The following is a 22,728-nucleotide window of genomic DNA, read 5'->3' on the forward strand; positions in this document are numbered from 1 at the left end:
AACTTTTGTCCAGTTCCTTTTTTAAGGGTCACCAAAATCTTTGTTATTTTCTTCAAAAAGATACACAGCTCTGGAAATTCATCCTAACTAGTAAGCATGATTAAAGACTTTACTCTTGTTATATGCCTAGCTGAGACATATTTTCTACAAAATAAAACCCATGGGATTCAGTGGGGGCTTAATCCCAAATAGATGGGCACAGTAATATGAGCGCACTGCATAGAAACAGAAGCGAGGCACTCCTTGGTGCAGAGAGGCAGTCCTCAACTCTCAGAAGGAATGAAGGTACGAGATGACCCTGCTCTTTGCTCCCTTCTTGGTAGAGATGGCTTGGAAGAAGGGCTGCAGGCCAGGCATCACCTCTTATCCCCTTATTTCTGTCTGACGTGGTAATATAGTCAGTCAGTGCATTCTTGTCTCCCACCTCCCACACTGAAACCATGAAGATTTAAGCAAACAGCAAGTTACATCATCAGCATCATTATCATTTTTCAGTGTGGGGCAGCACAGTGTCTTGCTGGGCTGGGACCCAGGAGAAAGTGAGTTTTACTCTCTACTTGGCTATGAAACTCACTTTGAGCCAGCTGCAGGCACTCAGCCTAGCCTGCCTCACAGGGTTGTTGTGAGGACAAGAGAGGAGGACCACCATGTGAGCTGCCTTGAGTTCCCTGCAAGAGGGAAAAAAGGCAAGATATGAAATGTAAGGAATACATACAAATTTAAACATATTACCAGCTCAGCTGGCTACCAGTTGCAGAGTCTTTATGGAATACTCAAATCTCTCCCCAGTTCTACAGATGGTGGATCCCTCCTGCACACAGAATAAGTCATGACCTGATTCAGAGGGTGGATAAGAAGATGGGCATGGTAATAAGCACAAAGCACTTCATTAGAGAGAGCTATGATTAATAATACATTTAAATTTTCATTTCCTGTCCGGTTTATTTTGAGTTAAAATTCTCTTTGAAGCCAGTAGCATTGTCTGAGGAACACATTAAATGTGGCTGTTTTCACCCCGAGTGTGCTAGCGTGGCCCTCTTTGGAACTTGCAGTCGATGAATTAGCTCATTAAAGCCCTTTATCCCACATGTAAATAGGACAAAGAGTCAGTGCTGACATGATCCAAATTACCTTTGGCTCTGAGAATCTCTTTGATCTAGATGCAAAATGCACATCAAACACTATACTCCCATCTAATAATGAGTAGGGGAACAAAATCACTATTGTCCTCAAATTGTGCCGTTTTACCACCTCATTTACTTATACAATCCTTATTATTTTCTTTATGATTAATGCATCAGTGCTAACCTGCAACGTTTGTTCTTCCCCCAAAGATGTTAAGAGCAGAAACAATCCCACCACCAATAGCTCACTAGGAAACTTTACTTAGCTAATGGTAGGGTCAAGACAGAAGTCTGTGGGCCTAGCCAACACAGCCTGCTCTGGAGGATAAGGCTATCAGACGCTGTCGGCCCTGCCAGCAATATGCTGCTTTCAGGCTCAGAGGCAGTTGCTAGGGAGCATGGGCGGGAGGGTAGCGCTGCGCTCAGTCCTGCTTGGGGTTTTTCTATGGGCGGCCGCTTGGCTGCTGCACAAGCAGAATGCTGAGCGAGACGGCCCCTTGGTCTGATACAGCAGGCATCTTCTTTCCTGGCACAGCCTGGGTTGGCTGCACGTTCAGACATTGTACAGCTCCTAGTTCAGTGAGCTATTTAAAACAATCAATTCCCGTAACCTGCAGATTCTGCTACTAGCATTTCACTGAAGAGCAGTTGCTAGGAAGCAACGCTATGAAAGGGCTGTTGCCCTTCTGTTCTCCTTGGTAGAGACATCTGGTTGCCACTGTGGAAAACAAGTTGCTGGGATAGAGCATCGATCAGATCCTACAGGGCCCTTCTTATCTGTGTATGTTTTAGGATTCTTAATATGCCTAAACAGGAATGGGAGGTTTATGTTCTGGGGGTCACTGGAAAAGGGCCTCTACTCAGACAGACTGACTAGTTGTTAAGAGCAATGGTATATTCGATCATGCCTAAAAGCATTCTTTAGACTGACAAGTGGCACACTAACTTTAATTGTGCACTTGTGGTAGCCTGAAAGCACTGGGATGTGCCTCAGCTTAAAAGTATTCCAAATCATAGTGCAGGATGAAAAGAACACTTAATATGCTGCAGAAATTAACTTTATTTTCCAACACACGCACGGCTGCCATTGAATAAGAATGCTCTCGTGGGTCCCCACTGGGGAAAGACTACAGCTCAATGCCAGAACATGTGTTGTGTGTTCGGAAGATCCCATGTTCGATCCCTAGTATCTCTGGGCAGGGATGGAAAAGACCCTTCTCTGAAACCCTGGAGAGCCACTGCCAGTCACTATAGATTAGGGGTGGACAGAAAGTACATTGACAGATGTGTGGACTCCAACTCCCAGAAGCCCCTGCCAATATAGCCAGTGGTCAGGAATGCTGGGAGTTGGTCTACCATGTGTGGAGACCTACTTCCTTCCTACCCTTGCTGTAGGCCAGCCTTTCCCAACCTGCTGCCCCCCAGATGTTTTGGACTACAGATCCCACAAACCCTCATCGTCAGCCATGCTGGTCAGGTTGGATGCAGCAGTACTCCAAAACATGTGAACAGCACCAGGTTGGGGCAAACAGCTGTACACTATTCTGGCTGTTCTGTCTAAGTAAGAACTAGGAAAAGAGGTAGCGGGGAGAAGGAAGGAGAATAGAGGTGGGCCTGCACATACATTTACAGCAGGGAAAGGAACTAGACACTAGTAAAAATAAAAGAAGAGACATCAAATTTAGAGTTTTTATTTAAATCTACTAGGAAAAAATAGATCACCCCCTCTCTCCAAGATAACAGAACAATTGCATTTCTGCAACAATTTCTAGTGTCCCAGCTAAGAGTTTGGAAGAAAGTCAGACCAAAGATAGGATAAAATCAGTCAGCGCATACTGAAAGTATTAAAAACTTCCACCTGTGCAATATATTTTAAAGGTGCTTAATCTTAAGAATAACTAATTACTTTCCCATATTAGCATCAGATTGCTCAGAACACTCTTTCAAGAGGGAATTACCCATCCAGAAGTTGTTATCTGGAGAGATAACAGACTGATTCCAGGTTTGTTTACTTTTCTTCCAAGAGGCTGCAAGCAAGCAGGTTTGTTCAGTCTAGGCCACAAAGGTTGAGGCTCCTGGTGTAACAGGGAAAGTCTCTCCTGCCAGAGGTATGCATGGCCAGCTGCTGTTCAAGGCAGAAGGTCTGATGCTACAAACCAACTGCAGCAGCATGTACCCTTCAAGGTGGCTTGACAGAAAGAAGTGCACCTCTCAAGTGTTTTGCATCTGCTAGTAGGCCTTAAAGTTTGCTACCAGAAGCTGGTGACAATGAACAGCTTAAGAGAGACAGAGATTTATGCTTCCCCATGTTGAGAGGCTCTCCCAAAAACTGCCTGTTGTGGCATTTTTATTTTTTGATAGGTAGGAGGGATAAAACCCATAATAATCAGGAGCAGTGGGAGCCAGGACTGCAGCTAGGGTTTACAGGCCCAAATATGGGTAAGCAAATGTCCAGTTCCTTCTCTCTCTCCCTCCACCCCTCACATACTGCCATGGAAACCAGAAGCATAAGCAGCTTCAACTAAAGGAAGTGAGGGAGCAAATCCTAGACAGCGTCTGAGGGGCAGTGAATCCCAAATCTGAGATTCCCTCTAACCTGGAGGGGGGATCTACAATACAACCTTGGAGAGAGAGAGAGAAGGGGATGTTTTGCAAAGTGAGAAGAGAGGAGAGACGGGAGAGGCCAGGAACTATCCTGATGCCTCCCTCCCCTCCTGCTCTCCCCCTCCAAAATGCCACAGCTACTTGGGCAAAAAGGCTTGTTTAGCAAAACTGTGGAGGCGGGGGCGGGAGGAAGCTTTCCTCCACAGTCTCTTCCATCCTGCATGGAATAAAAGCCCCCAACATCTATAAATTATTTACTAGATTTATATTCTACCTTTTTCAAAGAACTCAGAGTAGCTTATATAATTCTCCTTCTGCTGCACACAGTCTTATCTCTGCAACAACAACCCAGTGAGGTAGGCTGAGCGTCTATGAGAGGCCGTCACCCAGTTGGTTCCATGGCTGAAACAGTGACTCCAACCCAACCTCCTGACTCCCAGACCCACGCCTTTAACCACCACACTATACTGGCTCTCTTTGGGGGCTTACATTTCCTGAGGGCCCAACACATAGGGCTGTGCCCAAAAAGAAAGGAAGTCACTCATGAATCCCCCAGTTTGTATAAATGTAAAAGGCCTTCCTGCAAAACTAGCGGGCAAGCCAGTGTCATCTCATTTCTCTCTCAAGGGATCAGGAGGCAGCAGTTCCCAGTACTGAACCCAATTCAGGCAATGCACTAAGTGGGGAAGTGTGAAACGTGCATAGCCCCATGTATGCAGGAAGAGGTCCATATGACATTTTGGTTCTGGGCTCAGAGCATCATAACCATAATGATTCCAAACCAATTTGAAAGTCAAACAGCCCCCAAAACACTGAAAGACCAATTTCCACTTATTACAGCAGTTAACAGGAGCTAGCTTTTTGTCACAGAAAAGAATGCTGGAGCCATGTCCTTCTAGCCACCTTTCAGGAGCTTAAGCAGTTTTCTGTGTAATGCTTTAGTACTGCCGTGAGGGGGGGAGTGAAGGAAGATCCCAGCTGGTGATAGCATTTCTCTGAAGGCCCTCCTACAGGCCACTGTGAAGCCTCAGAGAATGGGAACAAGAGGGAGATGAAAACATTTCCCACCGTGGCTACCAGAGAGAAACAACCTGCCCAGAGAACCATTTTGGCTAAAGGGGTAGGATATGACTCCAATCAAAGCAAAGCTGAAATACAGAAGACTTTTATAGTGCAATGACAGCTTCCCCTCAGCCTCTAAACTCTATTCTGAAAAGAAGCAAATAGAGTTGGTGGTTTGGATGATTCTTCTGACCAGATGTGGGGTGTTCAACCTATTCTAGACAGGGTTGCACTCCCCCTGAAGGAGCAGGCTCATAGTCTGGGAGTGCTCCTTGCTCCATCTTTGTCCCTTGAGGCTCAGATGGCATGAGTGGCTCAGAGTGCCTTCTACCAGCTTTGGCTCATGATCCAGCTGCACTCCTAGCTGGTCAGGGGTGCCCTGGCTTCAGTAATCTATGCTCTGATCATCCCTAAATTAGAATACTGTACTGCACTCTATGTGGGGATACCCTTGAAGATGGTTCAGAAGCTGCACCCAGTGCAGAATGCAGCAGCAAGATTAATAACCGGGACCCAGATGACTAAACATGTAAGACTGCTTCTGGCCCACCTACACTGGCTGCCTGCATGCTCCTGAGCCCAATTCAATGTGCCGGTTTTAACTTATAAAGCCTTACACAGCTTGGGACCACAATAGCTGTTGGAGTACATCTCCCTACCCTGATCTACCCAGACACTATGTCCAACCTCTGGGGCCTTCCTCCAAGTGCCAGCCCCTCAAGAGGATCAGAGGGCGGCAACTAGGGGGAGAGCCTCACCAAATCTTCCTTCCTTCCTTCCTTCCTTCCTTCCTTCCTTCCTTCCTTCCTTATTTGATTTCTAACCCGCACCATTAGCCAGACAGCTCCCACCTTTGCCGTCTTTTCCGCACCAGGTTTAGACAGTTCTCCATGCAGAGGCCTTTACAGATCTCCTTGGTCATCCTGGAGCCTGAGGGGATTACCAAAGTGCTTTTTCTCCTTGCCAGGTATTTTTACCGTATTTTATTTTTATGCTATTGATTTTATTCTTTTCACTTTTTTATGCATCGGCTTTCAGTGTTTTGTTTTAGGCCTTGCTATAAATGGCCTGGATAACTTCAGCTACAAGGCAGTATAGAAATGAAATAAAGAAGAAGACAGCATGCAGGCTAGTGGAGTCAAGTTTCTGATCTGGCATCCGATAATATCCCCAAGTGTGCTAAGTTTTTCCTCTGATGGTCATTCTAGATCATTTTAGAGCACCAAACCCATCCATAGCAGTGCTCCTCTTCCCACTGCCTTCCCTGTTCTCAAACCCCACTGCAAGGCTGTGCTGGAGTATCAGCACTGTGGTGTATTGCAAACAAGCTTCTAATCAGACCCAGAAAATTTATCTGAAGGGCACACCATATATTTATTAATCAAAACTGCCACATGCATACCAAAGCTGATGGTAGGAAAAGGATACTGAGGAGATAGCAAATACTCAAGGTAACACAAAGAACCCTAATCTTGAAGAAAGTGCTACACTTTTTTTTTTTCTAGCCACCTCCAAGCATGTCTTCTGAGAAAGGGTGGGGAGTGCGGAAAAGGTCACGTACCTGCAATAAGAAACTTAAGAAATTAGATCTGCACAGGCGTTGGCCCAAGAAACAGCAACAGATGTGGGAGATTGCAGCAGCAGCTTGTTCGGAGTTTGCCCGGTGCATCTCAAAACCAAAGGGAAGGCACTACAGATTCTAGGGGGCTTCCCAACATGATGGGAGCTAAGAGAAGAGGTAGACCTTTGTGCAACTAGAAGCAACCTGTCAGAATTAACATCTGGATTTAGGACGGCAAAGCTCTAGTGGGAGAAATACCCCCTCCCCAGGTTCTCCTTTAAAATCGTTTATAGACACAGCACCCTATGATTGAATTTAAAGTAGTTTAGCGTTGAAAAGCCCATTAGAAGAGTATGTGGGGCAATGAAAGTGACATGTCCCAGAGCAATGGGGGAAACTATAATTAAATGTTTGGATAACTCCTCTAAGTGCTCAATATGGACAAAGCCACATAACTTAAACAAACAAAAACACTCCCAACTTAAACAAACAAAAACACTCCCAACTTAAACAAACAAAAACAATCCCAATCCCAGGCGTATAGATATATTTGACTACTGGAAACTTTTTTGGAGCCCGTTCCAAGGTGCTGATCCCGACCTTCCACAGTAGGCAGATTTGTTTCTAGAGCATACCAAGGGAAAGGGAGATGCCTATCTGCCCTCTTCTTGGCAGAAAAGAACAGTGCAAGAATTGCTAAGATTAGGAGCCCAAGAGTGAGGAGGAACAGCCAGAAGTCATAAGATCTTGCTGAAAATCCCAACCCTTCTTCTTGGCCTCTTCAAGGCAACTCAGGCAAATGTACTGCAGAAGACACACAGCAGCCAGGATCCAGGACCCTCTGGTTCCATCAGGCAATGGGGCATAATGAAGACCTTTACTCCTCCCTCACGGGGACCCGCACCCGATGCCAAGCACTGTTGAGCACTCCCAAAAGGTTCCAGATGGGTTTCACTGTGTCTGGCTGCTGATTGTAACTGGTGTCCGTGGCCTTGCACACAATGTTCAGCTCTCTGGTGCCGGCGGGGACAGAAGCCTCTAGCTCCCACAGCGTCCAGGCCCATGCTCGGCCAGGCAACTGATCCTCCCCGGTTAGTCTGGCCACACCCCAGCTCTTTCCGCCATCCAGCGAAACATCCACACGGAGGACCCTTTGCCCACCCCCACTCCAGGCATAACCTTTCACTGTGAGCTCCCCGGGTGTGACAGGGGTACCAGGCCCTGGTTCAGTGATGGCCGACTGGACAGGCAGCTCTTGGATGGCAGGAGCCTTGGAGAAGTCCACCGTCTCCCAGGTGACCGAGGGAGAGAATCCCTTATAATCCTTCCGCTGCCAGTGACTTTTGCTTTCTTCAGGGCCCACTGTGATGGAGCTCACCCATTTGACATTCCGAGCTCCGACGATGCCTGGCACGATGACTCGAAGGGGGAACCCGTGATCCCTGGGCAGCTCCTCACCATTCATCTCATAGGCCAGGAGGACATCCCCGTCGGGACTCATGGCTTTCTTAAATGGGATGGAGGCCCCATACGCTGTGCCGCTCTGATCCTTATCTAGCCCCTCAAAGCAGACATGCCCCTCATCACCTGGCGTGTAGCCAGCATCCATCAGAACGTCCCGGAGCAGGGCGCCTCCCCAGCATGCATTGCTGATCGCCCCAATGCCCCAGCCAAGCCGGTTGGTGTTCTTGATGGCGTTCATCTCGGACCGGCGATTGCCGGCACACTGCAGGGTGGCTGTCACTTCATGCTTGGGGTATTTCTTCTTCAGGTCCTGCAGAGACAGAGACAAAACCTGGCCACAGGGACCGTGTATCTGCAGGCGGTAGGTCTTTGGATCCACCACTGGCACAGGAAGATGGTTGCGTTTGAAGAAGAGCGGGTTCGGAGTCAGGAAATGTTCCGCGAGCAGCTCCGGAGGGGGTTCTGCATTGAAGGGCTTTAGGGTGTTGACGCGAAGGGCAGGGTGCCGGGGAGGGTCATCTGCGTAAGGATCCCCAGGAGCTGGCTGGGGAGGCTCCTCGGGACTCAGCTCCCCCACTTTGTACTCTTGAAGGATCTCCTGCACATGCGCCTGGCTGTGCATGGCATAGAGGGCCCAAAAGGGCTCCAAGGCGCCCCCTGCTGCCAGAAGGATCTTGCTCTTGCCCCCAGGATGCAGCTCTAAGAAGTCCGTGACATCGAACACGTCACTGCCGTAGGTCACCCACACACGACTGGCCTCGCTGTTGTGGTGGGCCACCTCCTGCCGGGTAAACACAGGAAACGGTGGGCTGGGTGTGGGCGCTGGCGTGTCAGCCTTGGCTACCTGTGTGGAGAAAGAGAGGACTGCTGTCAGGAAAGCGGCCACAGCGGGGCTCTTCTGCCTGCATCGATTCCCCCCCCCCCCACTTCCTTACCTAGGCAGCCTCTAAAACAGAAACGAACTACTGAAAGAGAGTCCCAAGTGCTTCCTCCCTTGATGGCCCCACTTCCCCATGTCCAGCCCCACTTTTGGCCACATCCCACCCCATTCCTGCAGGCAGCCACCCACTCACCTGCCGAGTATGCGCCCCATAGGCCAAGATGGCGCCTATACCCAGGCCAGCCCCTGCCGTGACCATACGCCTGCGCCTTGGGCCTCCAGCGTTGCTCCAAATGCTGTGGGAGCGGAAGGGTGTCCAGGTGAAGTTGACCGGAGGGTAGATCCTCCAGGCCATGAAGTTCAACCTGCAGCAAAGGCAGCAAAATGCAGCACCATAAGCAGATGCCAGCATTAAGAGTGCTGTGGAAATATGTCAAACCATCACGATTCACAACAGAGAAACCCTGCTAAGCCCCAGAGCCCATCGTGGGATGTCCATCTTAGGTAGCTTAAAAAAAAAAAAGGTGGTACAAACCCATGGAGCAAAGCTCTGTGCGTCATAATTAGTTCCAACGGGAAAATGCAAGCTGTGTGCTCAGAGGCAATGCCTCTCTGAACATTTGGCACTGGGGACAAACAACAAGGACAGCTTGTTGCAAACAAGAGCGCAGCTTCTGGGTGGCCACCACTGGAAGCAGGAGGCTGAATCAGAAGGACCTCCAGTCGGGGCCAGCGGCGCTGCTTTAATCTTTGGAAGGCATCCTCCTGGGCATCTCACGGTGCTACCAGTCTCCACAGTCGTTCATGACAAGTGACGGTGGCTTAGCTGTTTTCAAGCTAGCTCAGTGGATCTGTGCCATGGAGTGCCTTGAACTGACCTGACAGGACATAAGTTCCATGGGGAAAGAGACGACAAACAGAGGACAAAGGTGCTCAGGAGGAACGGCTCACGAGAAGCCAGGAGCGAGGTGTTCTCGTGTCCTCTGAAATATGCTGCGTCATAACCTGGTGGCTTACAAAAGCTCTGTGATGCAACCCTGGAAAACGGGCTGAGTGAAATCCGGCTGTCATGCCACAGCAATCCTCAGGGGCAGGGGTCGAAGAGGGAAAGGGCCTTGGCAGCCACAGTGGCTCTGGCGGAGCTATTTTCTCTTAAAACGCTGTTGGAGAGATCCTCACCCTGCCTTCAGAATGAGGGAAAAGGTAATACCTCCCCCCACCCCCATTTGCACACACAGGAGAAGAACGTGAGCAAGCCACAGAGGTGGCTTTTGCCAAAGCAGGGAAATGAACATTGTGTGCTTTGCTCTTGGGCTGGCTTTCCAAATCCTGGGGACAGTCTGTTTTAAAGAGCTTGTGTGAACACAACACACAGCTCTTTCAGGAAGGGCAGCTGACATTGTAAATGTCGGCTTTCAAGCATTCCTAAAAACAGGTCATGACTCCTCCTAAACTACAGCTGGACGACAGTTCCAATGAGGCAGAACGTCAGTGCACCAAACTGCTACCTGTTCCTCTTCACTGTCTTCAGTGACTTCCTTTACCAGAACTGCAACATGTTTGTATTTCCTGCCATTATCTTCTTTCCACAACACCCACATCAACTCTAATTTCTGAATAAACATACTTTCTGTAATCAGAATGAATCATGCAAATAAGCAAGATTAAGAGATATCGGAATGCCAGCCTTCACATTTGGATCTCCTGCTTGTTGCTGGCACATGGCAGGACTGAGACCTCTAGCATGGGGGGGGGGGGGCGCACAAGCAGCAGATATTCTTGTCTTCTACTCAGCTCAGCTGGAAATTAATCATTAACTCCTACTGCTATTCAAGGTAGGGAGTTGATAAAAGGGATCTCCCTACCTAGACTACACCCTTAGCCTGGGAACCTGGAGGCAGTAGCTGCAATGAAAGGGAAAGGATACACTGGAGATAAGATTAGCATCCATAGATAACTAGGCAAAGTGCCAAGGCAAATACTCTGAAAATACTCTTTAGGAAAATCCAATGAAGGTATCTCTGGTTTGTTTGCCTGTTCCCTCTTTTTTGTTAGGCCATCAGAACAATACCATTGGAATTGAGGAGCCCTGGTAGGACAGCATGGGTGGGGATGAAATTATTTGGGTGGGGATTGTAAAATAGATCCAAAGAAGCAGGAATAGCAAGAAAGCTACGGTATGAGATAAACTCTTAGGAAAGTGTTATGTTCCTTAAAAATACTGGGTCACTGCTACTGTAAAAATTCTCTGTAACTCACATTCTTGATATCTTAATAATATCAACACAGCTGGCCCAGTGAAAAAGTCCTCTTTGAACCTGGGAGCCTTCTCTGGGACCAGGAAGGCAACAGCTACAGAGAAGCACATTCACTGCCTGCAATGCAAGTGAACTGGAGAAAGGCAGTCAGTGGTGGCCTCTTGCTTCCTGCATTCTCGAAAAGATCTTCCCATTTCTTGCAGGTGGTCTGCTGCCGCCTGCCCTAAACTGGCACCAGCTAGATCTGTTGGATACACTTCCCATCAGCCCCAGTCAGCAGAGCCAATAGTAACAGCTATGGGAGCTGTAGTCAAAAACATCCAGAGGATACCAGGCTGGGGAAGGCTAGCTAAAGACAATCCAAGAACTTGCCAACTGAATGTAACGGCACAGCAATTGTTCTGATATTACTGGGCAGCTGAATTGCAGGTCCCACTTGGCCACGATTTTGCGAGACCCTGGAATGTCCAGCTTGGGTGGCAGGTTGCACATCGAGAGTTCCTCTCATGGCAAACAACATGCTTGAAGCTGCGGGGTCGTATTTTACATACCAGCAGGCTCTTGGGAGGGTGCAGAGGCCGCTCCTGTGCAGTCGGGATGGCAGCATCTTCCCCAAACCTGTACACAACAGAGGGAGTCAACAAGGGACGGCAACAACGCTGGAGCGGCTCACCAGAGGCACAGCTGGCAAGGACTCGTATGATCCCTCTCTCAGACTGCCACACTCATGTCTGGAGGGCACACCTACTGCCAGGCAGATAAAATCAGCTAAGACAGAACTGTACATCCTCTTACTAAGTTCTTAAGCAATCATGTACAGAAGACTGTGGCCTTGAAAAGTATCTCAGTGAGGAACACAGTAATTGAGATACATTTGGAAAGGTAAGTACTTTCAAAAGACAATTTGCAAGACTACTGGTGCCCATTTTAATTCCCATCAGTGCTGCCAAGATGGTCTTGTATGGCCATTCATAAGAAGTGTTTGTCAAGCAAAGAATCAGCACCGGAAATTAAATGACATAATTAACTGAACTTCGGTGCCAGTTAAATTACAGTTATAATTAGAGGGTAGAAAAGGGAAACCACACTCCAAAAGTACCTGCTGTGGGACAAATGAGAGCAGATGGAACACTGGTAAATAACCACCTGAATACCCATCAACTTCAGCAGGTGTCCCAGAGACGGGCAGATCCCTAAGCCATGGTCTGGCAACTTCAGCTCAGCAACTTGGGTCGCTACCACTGTCATTTCAGAGGTGGAAAATATTTTAGATGCAGAAGGCAACTTATCCAAAGCAATCTATTACACTCCTGTTGAGCTTTTCAGCCCAGATACACACCTAACTTTCTAACCATTTGCAACCTGCCAAAGCCTGAGACTGGAGAAGCAGGGGCAGTCTACATGATCAGATAATCATATTCAGAAATCAGAGTCAGGGAAAATTTCCTACAGCAGTATGTATGTATCTATTTATTTATATCCCACCTTTTCTTACAGTGAACTCAGAGTAGCTCACATAATTCTCCTCCCACTGTTCTCAATCTTATCCACACAACAATCAGTGTGGATCAGTGTCTGGTGAGTGTGATGGTCTGGATGAAGGCCAATAAATTGAGACTTAATCCAGATAAGATGGAGGTTCTGTTGGTAGGTGGCTCAGCAATTCAGGTAAGTAATATTTGTCCTGTTCTGGACAGGGTCACACTCCCCATAAGGGATACACTGCATAGTTTAGAAGTTCTCCTCGGTCCAGGGTTATCTCTGCGGTTCCAAGTGACTGCTGTGGTAAGGAGCGCTTTCCACCTGCTTCAAGCTGGTCCATCGACTACATCCTTACCTGGATAAGCAGAGTCTAGCAAGAGTAATCCATGCTCTGGCAACCTCCTCGTTGGATTATTGTAATGTGCTCTACGTGGGGCTGCCCTTGAAGATGGTCCAGATACTTCAGTTGGTACGAAATAGTCAGGCTATTGACAGGGACCAGTAGGCGCAACCATATAACACTGGTCCTATACCATCTGCACTGGCTACCAGTTGAAGTTTGGGGCCAATTTAAGATGTCAACATTGACTTACAAGCCCTAAACAGTTTAGGGCCTGGATATCTGAAGGAGCATCTCCTTCTGTATATACCTGCCCAAGCCTTAAGATCTTTGTCTGAGGTTCTTGTTTAGGAGCCCTCTTTGAAGGAGGTTAGAAGAGTAGCTACCAGGGGAAGGGCCTTTTCTGTGGTAGTGACCCGGCTTTGGAACCTGCTCTCTAGAGGGGTGCACCTGGTGCCAACGCTTTATTCATTTTGGCACTAGGCCAAAACTTTTGTATTTATCCAGTATTTTAAAATAGAAATTTTACTGTTCTCATCTTCTATTTTAATGGTTCTGCGTTTGCTGTAAGCCATCTTAAGACCTGTTTGGTATAGATGGGATATAAGTGTTTTAAATAAATAAATACATACATACATAACTGAATAATAACCCCCTGAGGTAGGCTGGGCTGAGAGTCCTTCACGGGCCCAAAGTCACCCTGCTGGCTCCATGGCTGAGCGGGGACTAGAACCCAGGTTGCCTGAGCCCCAGTCCCACGCATTTATATACATTTGCATTTATATCCTGCCTTCTCTCCTCTGGCAAAAACCCCAAGGCAGCTTCCATACTTCCTCTCCATTACTTCTTGTCCTCACAGCAACAGCCCTGTCAGATAGGTTGGGCTGAGAGTGAGTGACTGACCCCAAGTCATCCAGTGAACTGCATGGCTGAGTGGAGAGCACCTGGATCTCCCAGGTCTCCAGTCCATCACTCCCACCACCACCCCCCCCCCCCCCCCCCCCCCCCCCAAGTCCCTTCCCCCCCCCCCCCCGAGTTCAAGGAACTTAACTCTCAATTCAATGTTCACAGCACTGCAGCATTAACAGGTGTGAGCAGTACACAAAAAAACCAGGAAGTATGAATCACAAGAACTGATTCTTTTGCTCACTGTGTGCTACAAAAGCCTGTCCTCACTTGAGAGTTCATTGCCAACGCTGGCTTCTTGCCTTCTGTGGTGCTTTTACTCCTCTTTCTAGCTGATATTAACAGGAATTTACACTCCCACCAAATTCAGTGAAATCTACTTCGTTGCATCATGCACATTTTTTCCCTTTTGACCTATCAGTTCTTGTTTTTCCTCAGCCAGTGTGGTGTAGTGGTTAAGAGCATGGGACTGGGACTCAGTGATCAGGGTTCTAGTCCCCGCTCAGCCATGGAGCCAACTGGGTGACTTTGGGCCAGTCACAGACTCTCAGCCCAACCTACCTCACAGGGTTGTTGTTGTGGGGAGAAGATTGAGAACAGGAGGAAGAGAATGATGTATGCTGCTCTGAGTTCTTGGAAAAACCAAAGGGTGGAATATAAATCTAATAAACAATTAATCACCAACAGGCTACCTGCTAGCAATTTGGAAAAAGCCATTTTGCGCCTTGTGGGTGTGCATGCAAAACATAATGCTATTTCATTCTCCCCACCCAAGGCAGGGAAGAAAACACCCTTAGTATAATTAGATGTTCCCTAGATTCCTGATTAAAAAGTTGACCTTTGTTTAAAGTTTTACTGGAGTTTCTGAGAACACAAAGTATCTGTGTGTACTGCGGGGGTTTTCACTTGCTTAGCTGCATTTTAAAATACCAGCAAATTAGCAGAGCAGGGAACAGTCCTGAGACTGGACTGTACCTGGAAGTCCTCCCAAAAGCTGCAGACCAGAATGTGGCTGGAGTCCAAAAGAACCCTTTCTCAGAGCCAGGCAGATAATAGCTCTTATCAGTTGCTGATCAGAGATCATGAGGTCAGGCGTTTCCCCATAGTTTTATTACTAGCCTAGAAAGTGCCATCTCCTGCATGTCAGACTGTTGTCAAAAAAGAGAGGAATGAGGCCAATAAAAGCAGGATTAGCAAGGTGTTGCCAGGAGGAGTATCTTTCCCTGACAAACTTCCTCAAGAGAAGAGAGATAAGCGGATGAGGGAAGTCAAAGCAGCCCTGCAGTTCTTTGATGGCTATTTTTTGTAGGTACACCATCCCCAAGGATCGTGAGACAAAAGTAAATAGAAGCAAAACACACACATATACACAACACATACGGGGAGTGTGGGGGCAGGAGGCGAGGGCGGAGAGAGGGAGAATATTCTCGATTTTTCCGTATACTCTTGAACGTATCCCTTCGGAAGTAAATCTCATTGACGGCAGCGGACTGGAACCCCATGTAAGCGGATATACTTGGATTGCCTTGAGAGCGGCAGTCTCCAGGATCCAGTGCCAGCCATAACAAGAGTGAGCCCACGGGAATGAACAGGACTTCAGGTATCAATAGCGCCTGTTAAGGAAGCGCCACGGTAGGCAGCCCAAGACGCCCCGAGAGCTCTTCGCTCCGATCGGGGAGAGCGCCGGGCGCCTGTGGATAAAAAACGGGGCCAAAGCCGCCTGGAACAGGGAGATCCGAGAGGCACGGAAGTGGGGCAACCTAAGACGGCTAAATCTGGGGAAAGATCAGGCCTTGCCAGCGGATCGAACTGCCCTGCGATTTGCCCGCCCCGCATTCAAGTTTGAACAACGCATCAGTCCTAAAGCCGCACTGCTGGCACTCGACCGCCCCAAGCGCGCCGGAAGGAGGCGGCGAGCCCCCTCCCCTCCCCTCCCGCAGCCCCGCAGCGCCAGCCCAGCACCCGCTTCGCGGCCCTCCCGCCGTTCCCACTGCCCCCTCCACCTTTCCGTCCAGCCAGCCAGTCCTCTCAAGGCACGGTCCAGTCTCCGTCACGCAGCAATGGCCGAGCCGTCGCCTTTAAGATAAGGGGACGGGGGAGCGACTCCAAGAGCGCCTCGCTCCGAAGGGGAGGAGGGACCTCGCCTGGCAGCGCCCGCTGCAGCGCTGGGAGATGCGGAGTGGGCGGTCGGCCAACAGCGCCCCGGCCCGGCGGCGGAAGAAATCGCAGGCGCAAACCCCCCGCTGGTCTGGATTAGGGAGCGTGGCTCTACCGCACCTGGCGCCTTTACGAAGCCGCTCCCGGGCGGCGCCGTTGGCGGTTCAGATGGCGTGCGTTAGGTCCCCTGACCTGCCATTGCTGGTGCTGGAGCAGAGGACTGTTCCCCGCTTTCAAAATAATAAAAGGTGGATGTGTTTAAAATTTATGGCAAGCCATTAGCCTTCTACGAACAGGATGGTGGTTTAAAATTATCCTTCCATGAATAGGAACAATCCAGTTTAAAACGCTTCTCTCCATGTGAATTCTCTTGAAGGTTGTCTGTAAAAGAATGCAACTTGTTCCTGGGACCTTGAACATGATCACCACTTATTGCACCATATAGAGGTGTGGTGATGGAAGATTCTCCAAAGCAGTAGCGCTTCTGACCTTGCATGTGCTTTTTTGATAAGAGAAGCAATGCAGACTAAGAGAGTCTGTATGCCAAGCGGAGAATGTAAATGCAAAGATTAGGACACCAGGTAGGCTGCACCCTTACTTAGGAGTAAAGCTCACTACATTCATTGGCTTCTCTTCTAAGCAAACATTCAAAGGATCAAGCTATCCCCTCACCAGTGTGATTTCCTCCAATGTTCAAGAGCCTGGAGGCACATGCCATGCCCTCTCTTCCTGGCAGCCAATTCGTCAAAGGGCCCAGATCAGGGAATATAGAGAACAGCTGGGCAACAGATAGAACACATTATCCCCAGCATGACTCCTTTTCAAAGGGGCAATATGCTTGGACATTAATAGTGGAAGAGACAAACATTATTAACAGCAATAATAATGGCCCATACATACAACAGGGGAAGCAACCTACACACGGTCAACCCACTACTCCATCTCAAGAGGGTCTGCTCTATACCAGGAATGGGCAAGGTAGCTGTGCAAATGTTTTGGCTTACAACTCCCATCAGCATTACACAGCATAACCAATGACAAAGGCTGATGGGAGCTGTGGCTCTCCAGAAGTTTTGGCCTACAAGTTGCCCACATCTGACCTGCATGGCCTGTCGGTAAATGTTCAGGGCATCAGAAGGGTTTTCCATACCTTCACAGAAGTTGGAACCTTTCACGTGCAAAGTACTTAGTCTGCCACTGAACTAGAACTCTTTGTTATATAGAAACCTTTTTGTGTGGCAGTTCTCCTCCATCTTACCCCACAGGGCCCATAGTAGTTCTAGTTCCTTGGTGCCTGGGCCATATTTAGCTGAGGAAAGAATGTATTGCTACCCAAAGGTAACATCCAACCTTGTCCATTGCCCTGAATTCCAGACTGGAATGTAAAGGAAGTTCAGTCTGCACAGGAATTCAACATCCTGACTCTCAACTTTGGAACAAGGCTAGGGAGTAGGACTACACGGCTAGGAAATAGTTGTGCAACTTTCTATGAATCAGAGGGATCTGCCCTCTCTCATTTGCAAAGCTGCTAGTAATAAACATGATGGCATAAAGATGCAAGGTATAGCACTAGGCTTTGTACAGAACAGGAAGAGAGATTTTTTTTTTTAAAAATTATATATATCCCCCTCTCTCTGCATTACTTCATGTACCCACCTCTAAGATTAAAAATTGCCCTGTTCCTCTCCAAATACACAAGACAGCAGTGATTATCAAAGGTGCTGCATGTGTATTACTTCCTGGCACAGGTATAAAGCTGACTAAACAGATGCTTATTAATAAACACATTTGATAGACGGGATTGTGCCAGACAAGGTAACAGATGTTCCTGTGGAGCAAGCAACCACCAGCATCTATTCAATGGTCTCTCTCTTGGGATACTGGCAGTAAACATCTTACTGTCACATCTGATACTGCATATATCTCAGCTGTGTGATATATTACTCTGACAGTTGATCTTCTTAGGCTAGTTACATAAAGGTCCACACTGAGGGACACCAGTGACTGTTGACAGTCATCAAATGCGGTAGTCAGCATTCACTAGGATACCACTGAGGGTCAGTATCATTTACCCATTCACAATATTAATCTGCAATTTCTAGCATTCACTTGTGATTACTTGTAAATACACGTTAGTTTTTAAGGTTACTATGACTGCTTTTGATTTATATTAGATTATGTTTATATTTGCTATAAGCCACCTCAAGCTCTGGAGGAGTTAAAGAGTTTTTCGATTCAAAGGAGAAATACCCTTTTGCTATATACATTTAGCTACATTTGTAAAGACTTTATTTTAAAACTAAAGCAAGCTGAAATACACTGGTCAGTCAGTGAAGATACTGGAGCTGCTGGCAGCCTTGGTCACCGGCAGATACAGAGTCTTAGTTCTGCAAGTCACCCCTGGTATACTGCATTGCCAGGACAGATTTTTAAATGACTGCTGTACATGCCTACGACCCATGATTTTACACAAGACCCAGCTGAAGAGATCATCATTTTACTGCACACCTCTACTTTCCTCAGGAAAATAACAAAATTAGGGAACTAAATTTTCAAAAGTAACACGGATAGAATTGGGGTTTTCATCTGCATTGCCTTCAGTGTGATGGCTCCCTTCATGTGGAACTCCCTGCCTCTCGACCAGCACTGGGGGTGCTTGCATGTCCTGATAATCCACTCTTGCAATGACCGGTGAGTTGGTTGTTGGGCAGAAAGTCCACAGTAAGCTCCAACGGCCCAGTGGGCTCACCAAGAGCTGTTGGTCCACTCACTCTTCCCACGGGTATCCCTTGGGGAGAATGAGGCTTTCCCCTCTCCATGAGCTATCTGGGGCTTTTCATTGCCTTTCCCATTTATTAGCTGTATCTCCTTTTTTCTTTTTTAAAGAAAGTGGCTTACACTATTTTCCTCCCCTACCCTCAAGCTTAACTCCACAACAACCCTGCCAGGTAGGTTGGGCTGAGCATCTGGCCCAAAGTTTCCCAGTTGGCTCTATGGCTGAGAGGGGAACCAGAACCCAGATCGTCTGAGCCCCAGTCCTGCACTCTTAACCACTACACCACACAGGGTTTCCCAGACTTGTAGACTATTTTGTGTGGGGAAAGCTACAAAGCAGCCTGTCAAGCTGCCCTCAGTGATCCCCCTTTCGACAGCTACAAGCAGTCCTTTCCAAATGCCATGCGATTTGTGGGAAGGGTGCTTATGGTCACCCAACTTTGTTTTAAAAAATTGTGCACGACCTTTGTACTTCTTAAAAATGTGCAAGCACAAGCATGCACTTTTTCTTAGTGTGTTAAGTAACTGTGAGGCACCTACAGGTATTTCAAGTCCTGGCTGAGAACAGGTGCCCAACATGGCCATTGCCCCAGCAGAGGGACCAAATCCAAAGGAGCAAGGGATCATTTGCTGGAAAGGGTTTAAGGGGTAGATTTATACCCCCTTTGCAGCAAAATTATCTGTGTTTCCCCTCATCAGGGTGCACATTTTGCATTTTGTTCCGAGCCTGTAGGAACCCTGCATTCCCCCTTTTCTTTTCAAATGAAAAAAATGTTTTGGATACCCTTGGCAACTTGCTGTCAAAACTCTAAGTCCCTTTAGTTTTGGACTGCAACATGTGCTTGTCAAGGCCCCCTTCCCTTGAAAAATGGTAAGGGTGCACTTTTGCACTTTCTTGCGTGCCTAGATGCTCACAGCAATGCACAAATGGTGCACCCGGATGGGAACTAAATGTTATGAAGATGATTGTGCTACAAAAGGGTGTACAGCCAAAAAACACCCTTCTTGGCAAATGATCCCTTACACCTCTGCTTTCCCTGCAAGCTGTCAAGAGAAACCAAACTGGGTAGGGAATGGCTGGAGCGATATCCAGGGTGGATATTAAGGCCTTTTGGCAGCAACCTCCCACCTTGCTCCACCACCAAAGGCTCTGACTCCTTGCAGGCACACTATTACAAAAGATTGTAATCATGCTACTCTACTTAAAAAATCCTTTTTGGTACACGGTTTGTACACAAAAAGTTTTTTTATGCCAACTTTCATTAGGAAGGAAAGGAAAAAACCCCAGACAAGTTACACATGAAACTGCTCACAGCAGTGAGGGGGAGAGGTGGGGATGTGCAGCTGGGGGATGCTGCAGCTGGCTCTCATCTAGGAACCCCATGGCAAATAGCAAGAGTATTTCATCACTCTTGCCCTGCGTCTTCCGAGCCAATTCCCCATTCTCACTATGGAGCTTGTCTTGCAGCTTCAGTATGACATGTCAACCTTATCATGGATCCAACAACTCTTAAGCCAAGCAATGGGTTGTTGGCATGACTAGTTGTCCATGCACACCACCATTCTGGGGAAATTGGTGTCAGTTTGCAGGACACAACTTATTATGGGTAGCAACCCATGATGGGTCATCATGTTGCACAAACCCAGTCATTATACTGTTTCTCATGGCAGCTGAAAACATCTTTAAGGCGGCTTCCTTGATTGGCTAGCCATACCTTTTATTGGTTATCTAGGTTTTTAAATTTTAATGTATTTTCTTTGTTTTACCTTTTAATATGGTACTTTCCTCCCTTATTACTCACACTCTGGAATTAGAAGTGAAGCAGTTAAATGCTGTAAACAAATAAATTGATCCCACCTGTAGAATCTTTAAGTTGAAGTATGTCTTCTCATATGATTTATATTTGTAAATTGCCAAAATAGCGGTCCAGAAATGTAACGCTACAATATCTTCATTCCAAGTAAGTTATTCTGGGTCAGGTTTTTCCCCAAACAAAGCCATCTACTCATCAATTTCCCCTTGAGTTTTGTGCTTCATAACCGGGGATGCACCATTTGCAGAGATATTTTTGCTTGGTCAGGTTTTATCCTATCGTTTTCTATGCATGCTATGGTTAAGGTTGCTACATCAGCTTAACGTAATACAAAAATATTAAAATTAGCATGTGAAAGAATGTAGTGGTACTATCCAAATCTAAAACTAAGCCAAAATAAAGAAGGGAAGTGAGAGAAACGGGATTTAGCTGAAGTAGCTCAGAGTTAAACGGAAAAAAAAAAATGAAAACTCCATCCCTACTTCAGATCCAGTTCTGCCAAACTTTGGACCCAACCATTCCAGTTTGAAAGGTTCTTCTGAAGGCACCTACGTTTAGCCTTCACCAACAGTGCTGTTGAGGGAATGATTATGTCTAAGATAATACAGACACAAGCTTCCATTGTAGAAAGGAAGATATAACATGGAGTTCTTCTACACATTTTGAAACAATGCAGTTAGTGAAAATTTTAGTTAAGGCCTTTGTTGTGTCTGACACGGTATTAAGCAAATACCTTACCAATCCCAATTAATATCTTTAATATATAGACTATCAACATGCTATCTATTTTTTCCACCCCTTTTGAAGCAGGGAGAGTGAAGAGAGAAAAAGATTCTCTTGTGAAGTTCCAAATTCCAATATCCAAAAAGGTCAGCTAATTCAGCAGTACCCTCTACTGGCCACTTTGTAGAAATGCAACCCACAAGACAAAGCAAGCAAACAAAGGATCAAAGATCTGCCCGTTACCTTCACATACTCCATCTTGCACCCTTTTAAAACAAGTGCTTGCTTTCAGTACTCTAAGCTTGTTTGCTAACCACGTATAAAAAGTATCCTCTAAGTGGGAAGAGGCTAAGAGCATGTGGTCTAGGTATGAGGGCCACCTAGACCATTAGTTATGTTCCAGCTGAGTATATGCAGAATCTAATTTGCAGTTAACTAGTGATCAAATATTTTGTGCATTAGATAATGAAGGTACTCAAGTCTCTCATGCTTTGACAAGGATGTCTACATATCCTACATACAAAAGGGTGAATCAAATATAGCAAAATACTGAGCAGGATTCCCTAGAGGTAGAAGGCTGCTACTGAGCCTAGCATAGTTAATACTACAGGGGAGGACAACCTAAGGCTCTCCAGTTATTGCTCAACTGCAGCTCCTCTCTGCCTCTGTTACCCAGCCAATGGTGAGTGATGATGGGACCCCGACACTTGGGAGGCCACATAATGTGCATCTGTTACAGGCTTAGGCGTGTGTTAATTGTCCATGAACTCTTTCTCCAATGACTTACGCTCCTTACTAGAAATAAGTGAGCAACTATCATCCAGTCTTAACATCACCCTTTGATTGCAAAAACACCTCTACAAATTTTTACAAATATCTGATTTACAAACTCACACAATCCACCTTTGGAGTGAGATTTTGATCACTGTGAAACAAATTCCATTAGCCTGCAAACTCAATCATGCCATGTTATTTCTTTCCAGGTGGGTGCACATTTCCATAGCGGTAGTGTGTAGAAATTGTCCATAACCATCCTGCAGTTACACTCCGGAAGGCAGCCACAGCTATCACAACTATGGCTGAAATCCTTGGAATACTTTTTTGGGAGTAAAAGCAGGACTGTCAAGTCCAGTAGTATATTAGACTATAAAGACTACACTGTCCTCCAATGCATTTTAAGAGAATTCAGTACCAAGCAGTTCTATGTCCTATCCAAGTCCACTCCCATCATTTGCTGAACTATTGGGTTTACAAAGAAGTCCTAAATTTAGCCCCTCAAGCTATACCATTCAGGGCCAGTTCTTTCTCTCCCTCTTACTATATGGGGCTCTTTGTACGGGATTGGCACAAGGTTTTAAAGTGCTGCTAAATGATCTACCATATGTAGCCTTAGCTACCTAATGGATCGGTGGTAGAATCCTGAGGCTGAAGCTTTGCAGACTAGGCAATTTTGTAGAGCACCTCTTGAATCGAAATAGCTGGGTGGCCACCTAATCTATGGGTTGGCTGGCCCTGCTTTCCCCTTGCAAAAGAACATTTACGCTTGTATAGTCACCTCTAGCTTCTATTCAAAACCAT

The 22,728-nt window shown here is 47.0% G+C and overlaps 1 protein-coding gene across 3 annotated transcripts; it reads right to left on the bottom strand.

The window, feature by feature from the left end:
* Positions 1-2,799: 2,799 nt before the first annotated feature.
* Positions 2,800-21,821, bottom strand: SUOX (sulfite oxidase). Of its 3 annotated transcripts, none has more exons than XM_044449483.1 (4): positions 16,511-21,821; positions 11,505-11,571; positions 8,889-9,060; positions 2,800-8,659 (listed from the first exon to the last, which is right to left on the bottom strand). In XM_044449483.1, the coding sequence occupies exons 1-4, from the start codon at positions 16,554-16,556 to the stop codon at positions 7,229-7,231; spliced, it is 1,716 nt and encodes a 571-aa protein (XP_044305418.1). In that variant the 5' UTR covers positions 16,557-21,821; the 3' UTR covers positions 2,800-7,228. The 3 variants fall into 3 exon arrangements, with proteins under 3 accessions (XP_044305418.1, XP_044305420.1, XP_044305421.1); XM_044449485.1 differs by lacking the exon at positions 16,511-21,821 and adding an exon at positions 15,685-15,794; XM_044449486.1 differs by lacking the exon at positions 16,511-21,821 and adding an exon at positions 12,053-13,496.
* Positions 21,822-22,728: the final 907 nt, after the last annotated feature.

The sequence above is a fragment of the Varanus komodoensis genome, unplaced genomic scaffold, assembly GCF_004798865.1.
Source record: "Varanus komodoensis strain SLA01 unplaced genomic scaffold, ASM479886v1 scaffold59_1, whole genome shotgun sequence".
NCBI lineage: Eukaryota > Metazoa > Chordata > Lepidosauria > Squamata > Varanidae > Varanus > Varanus komodoensis.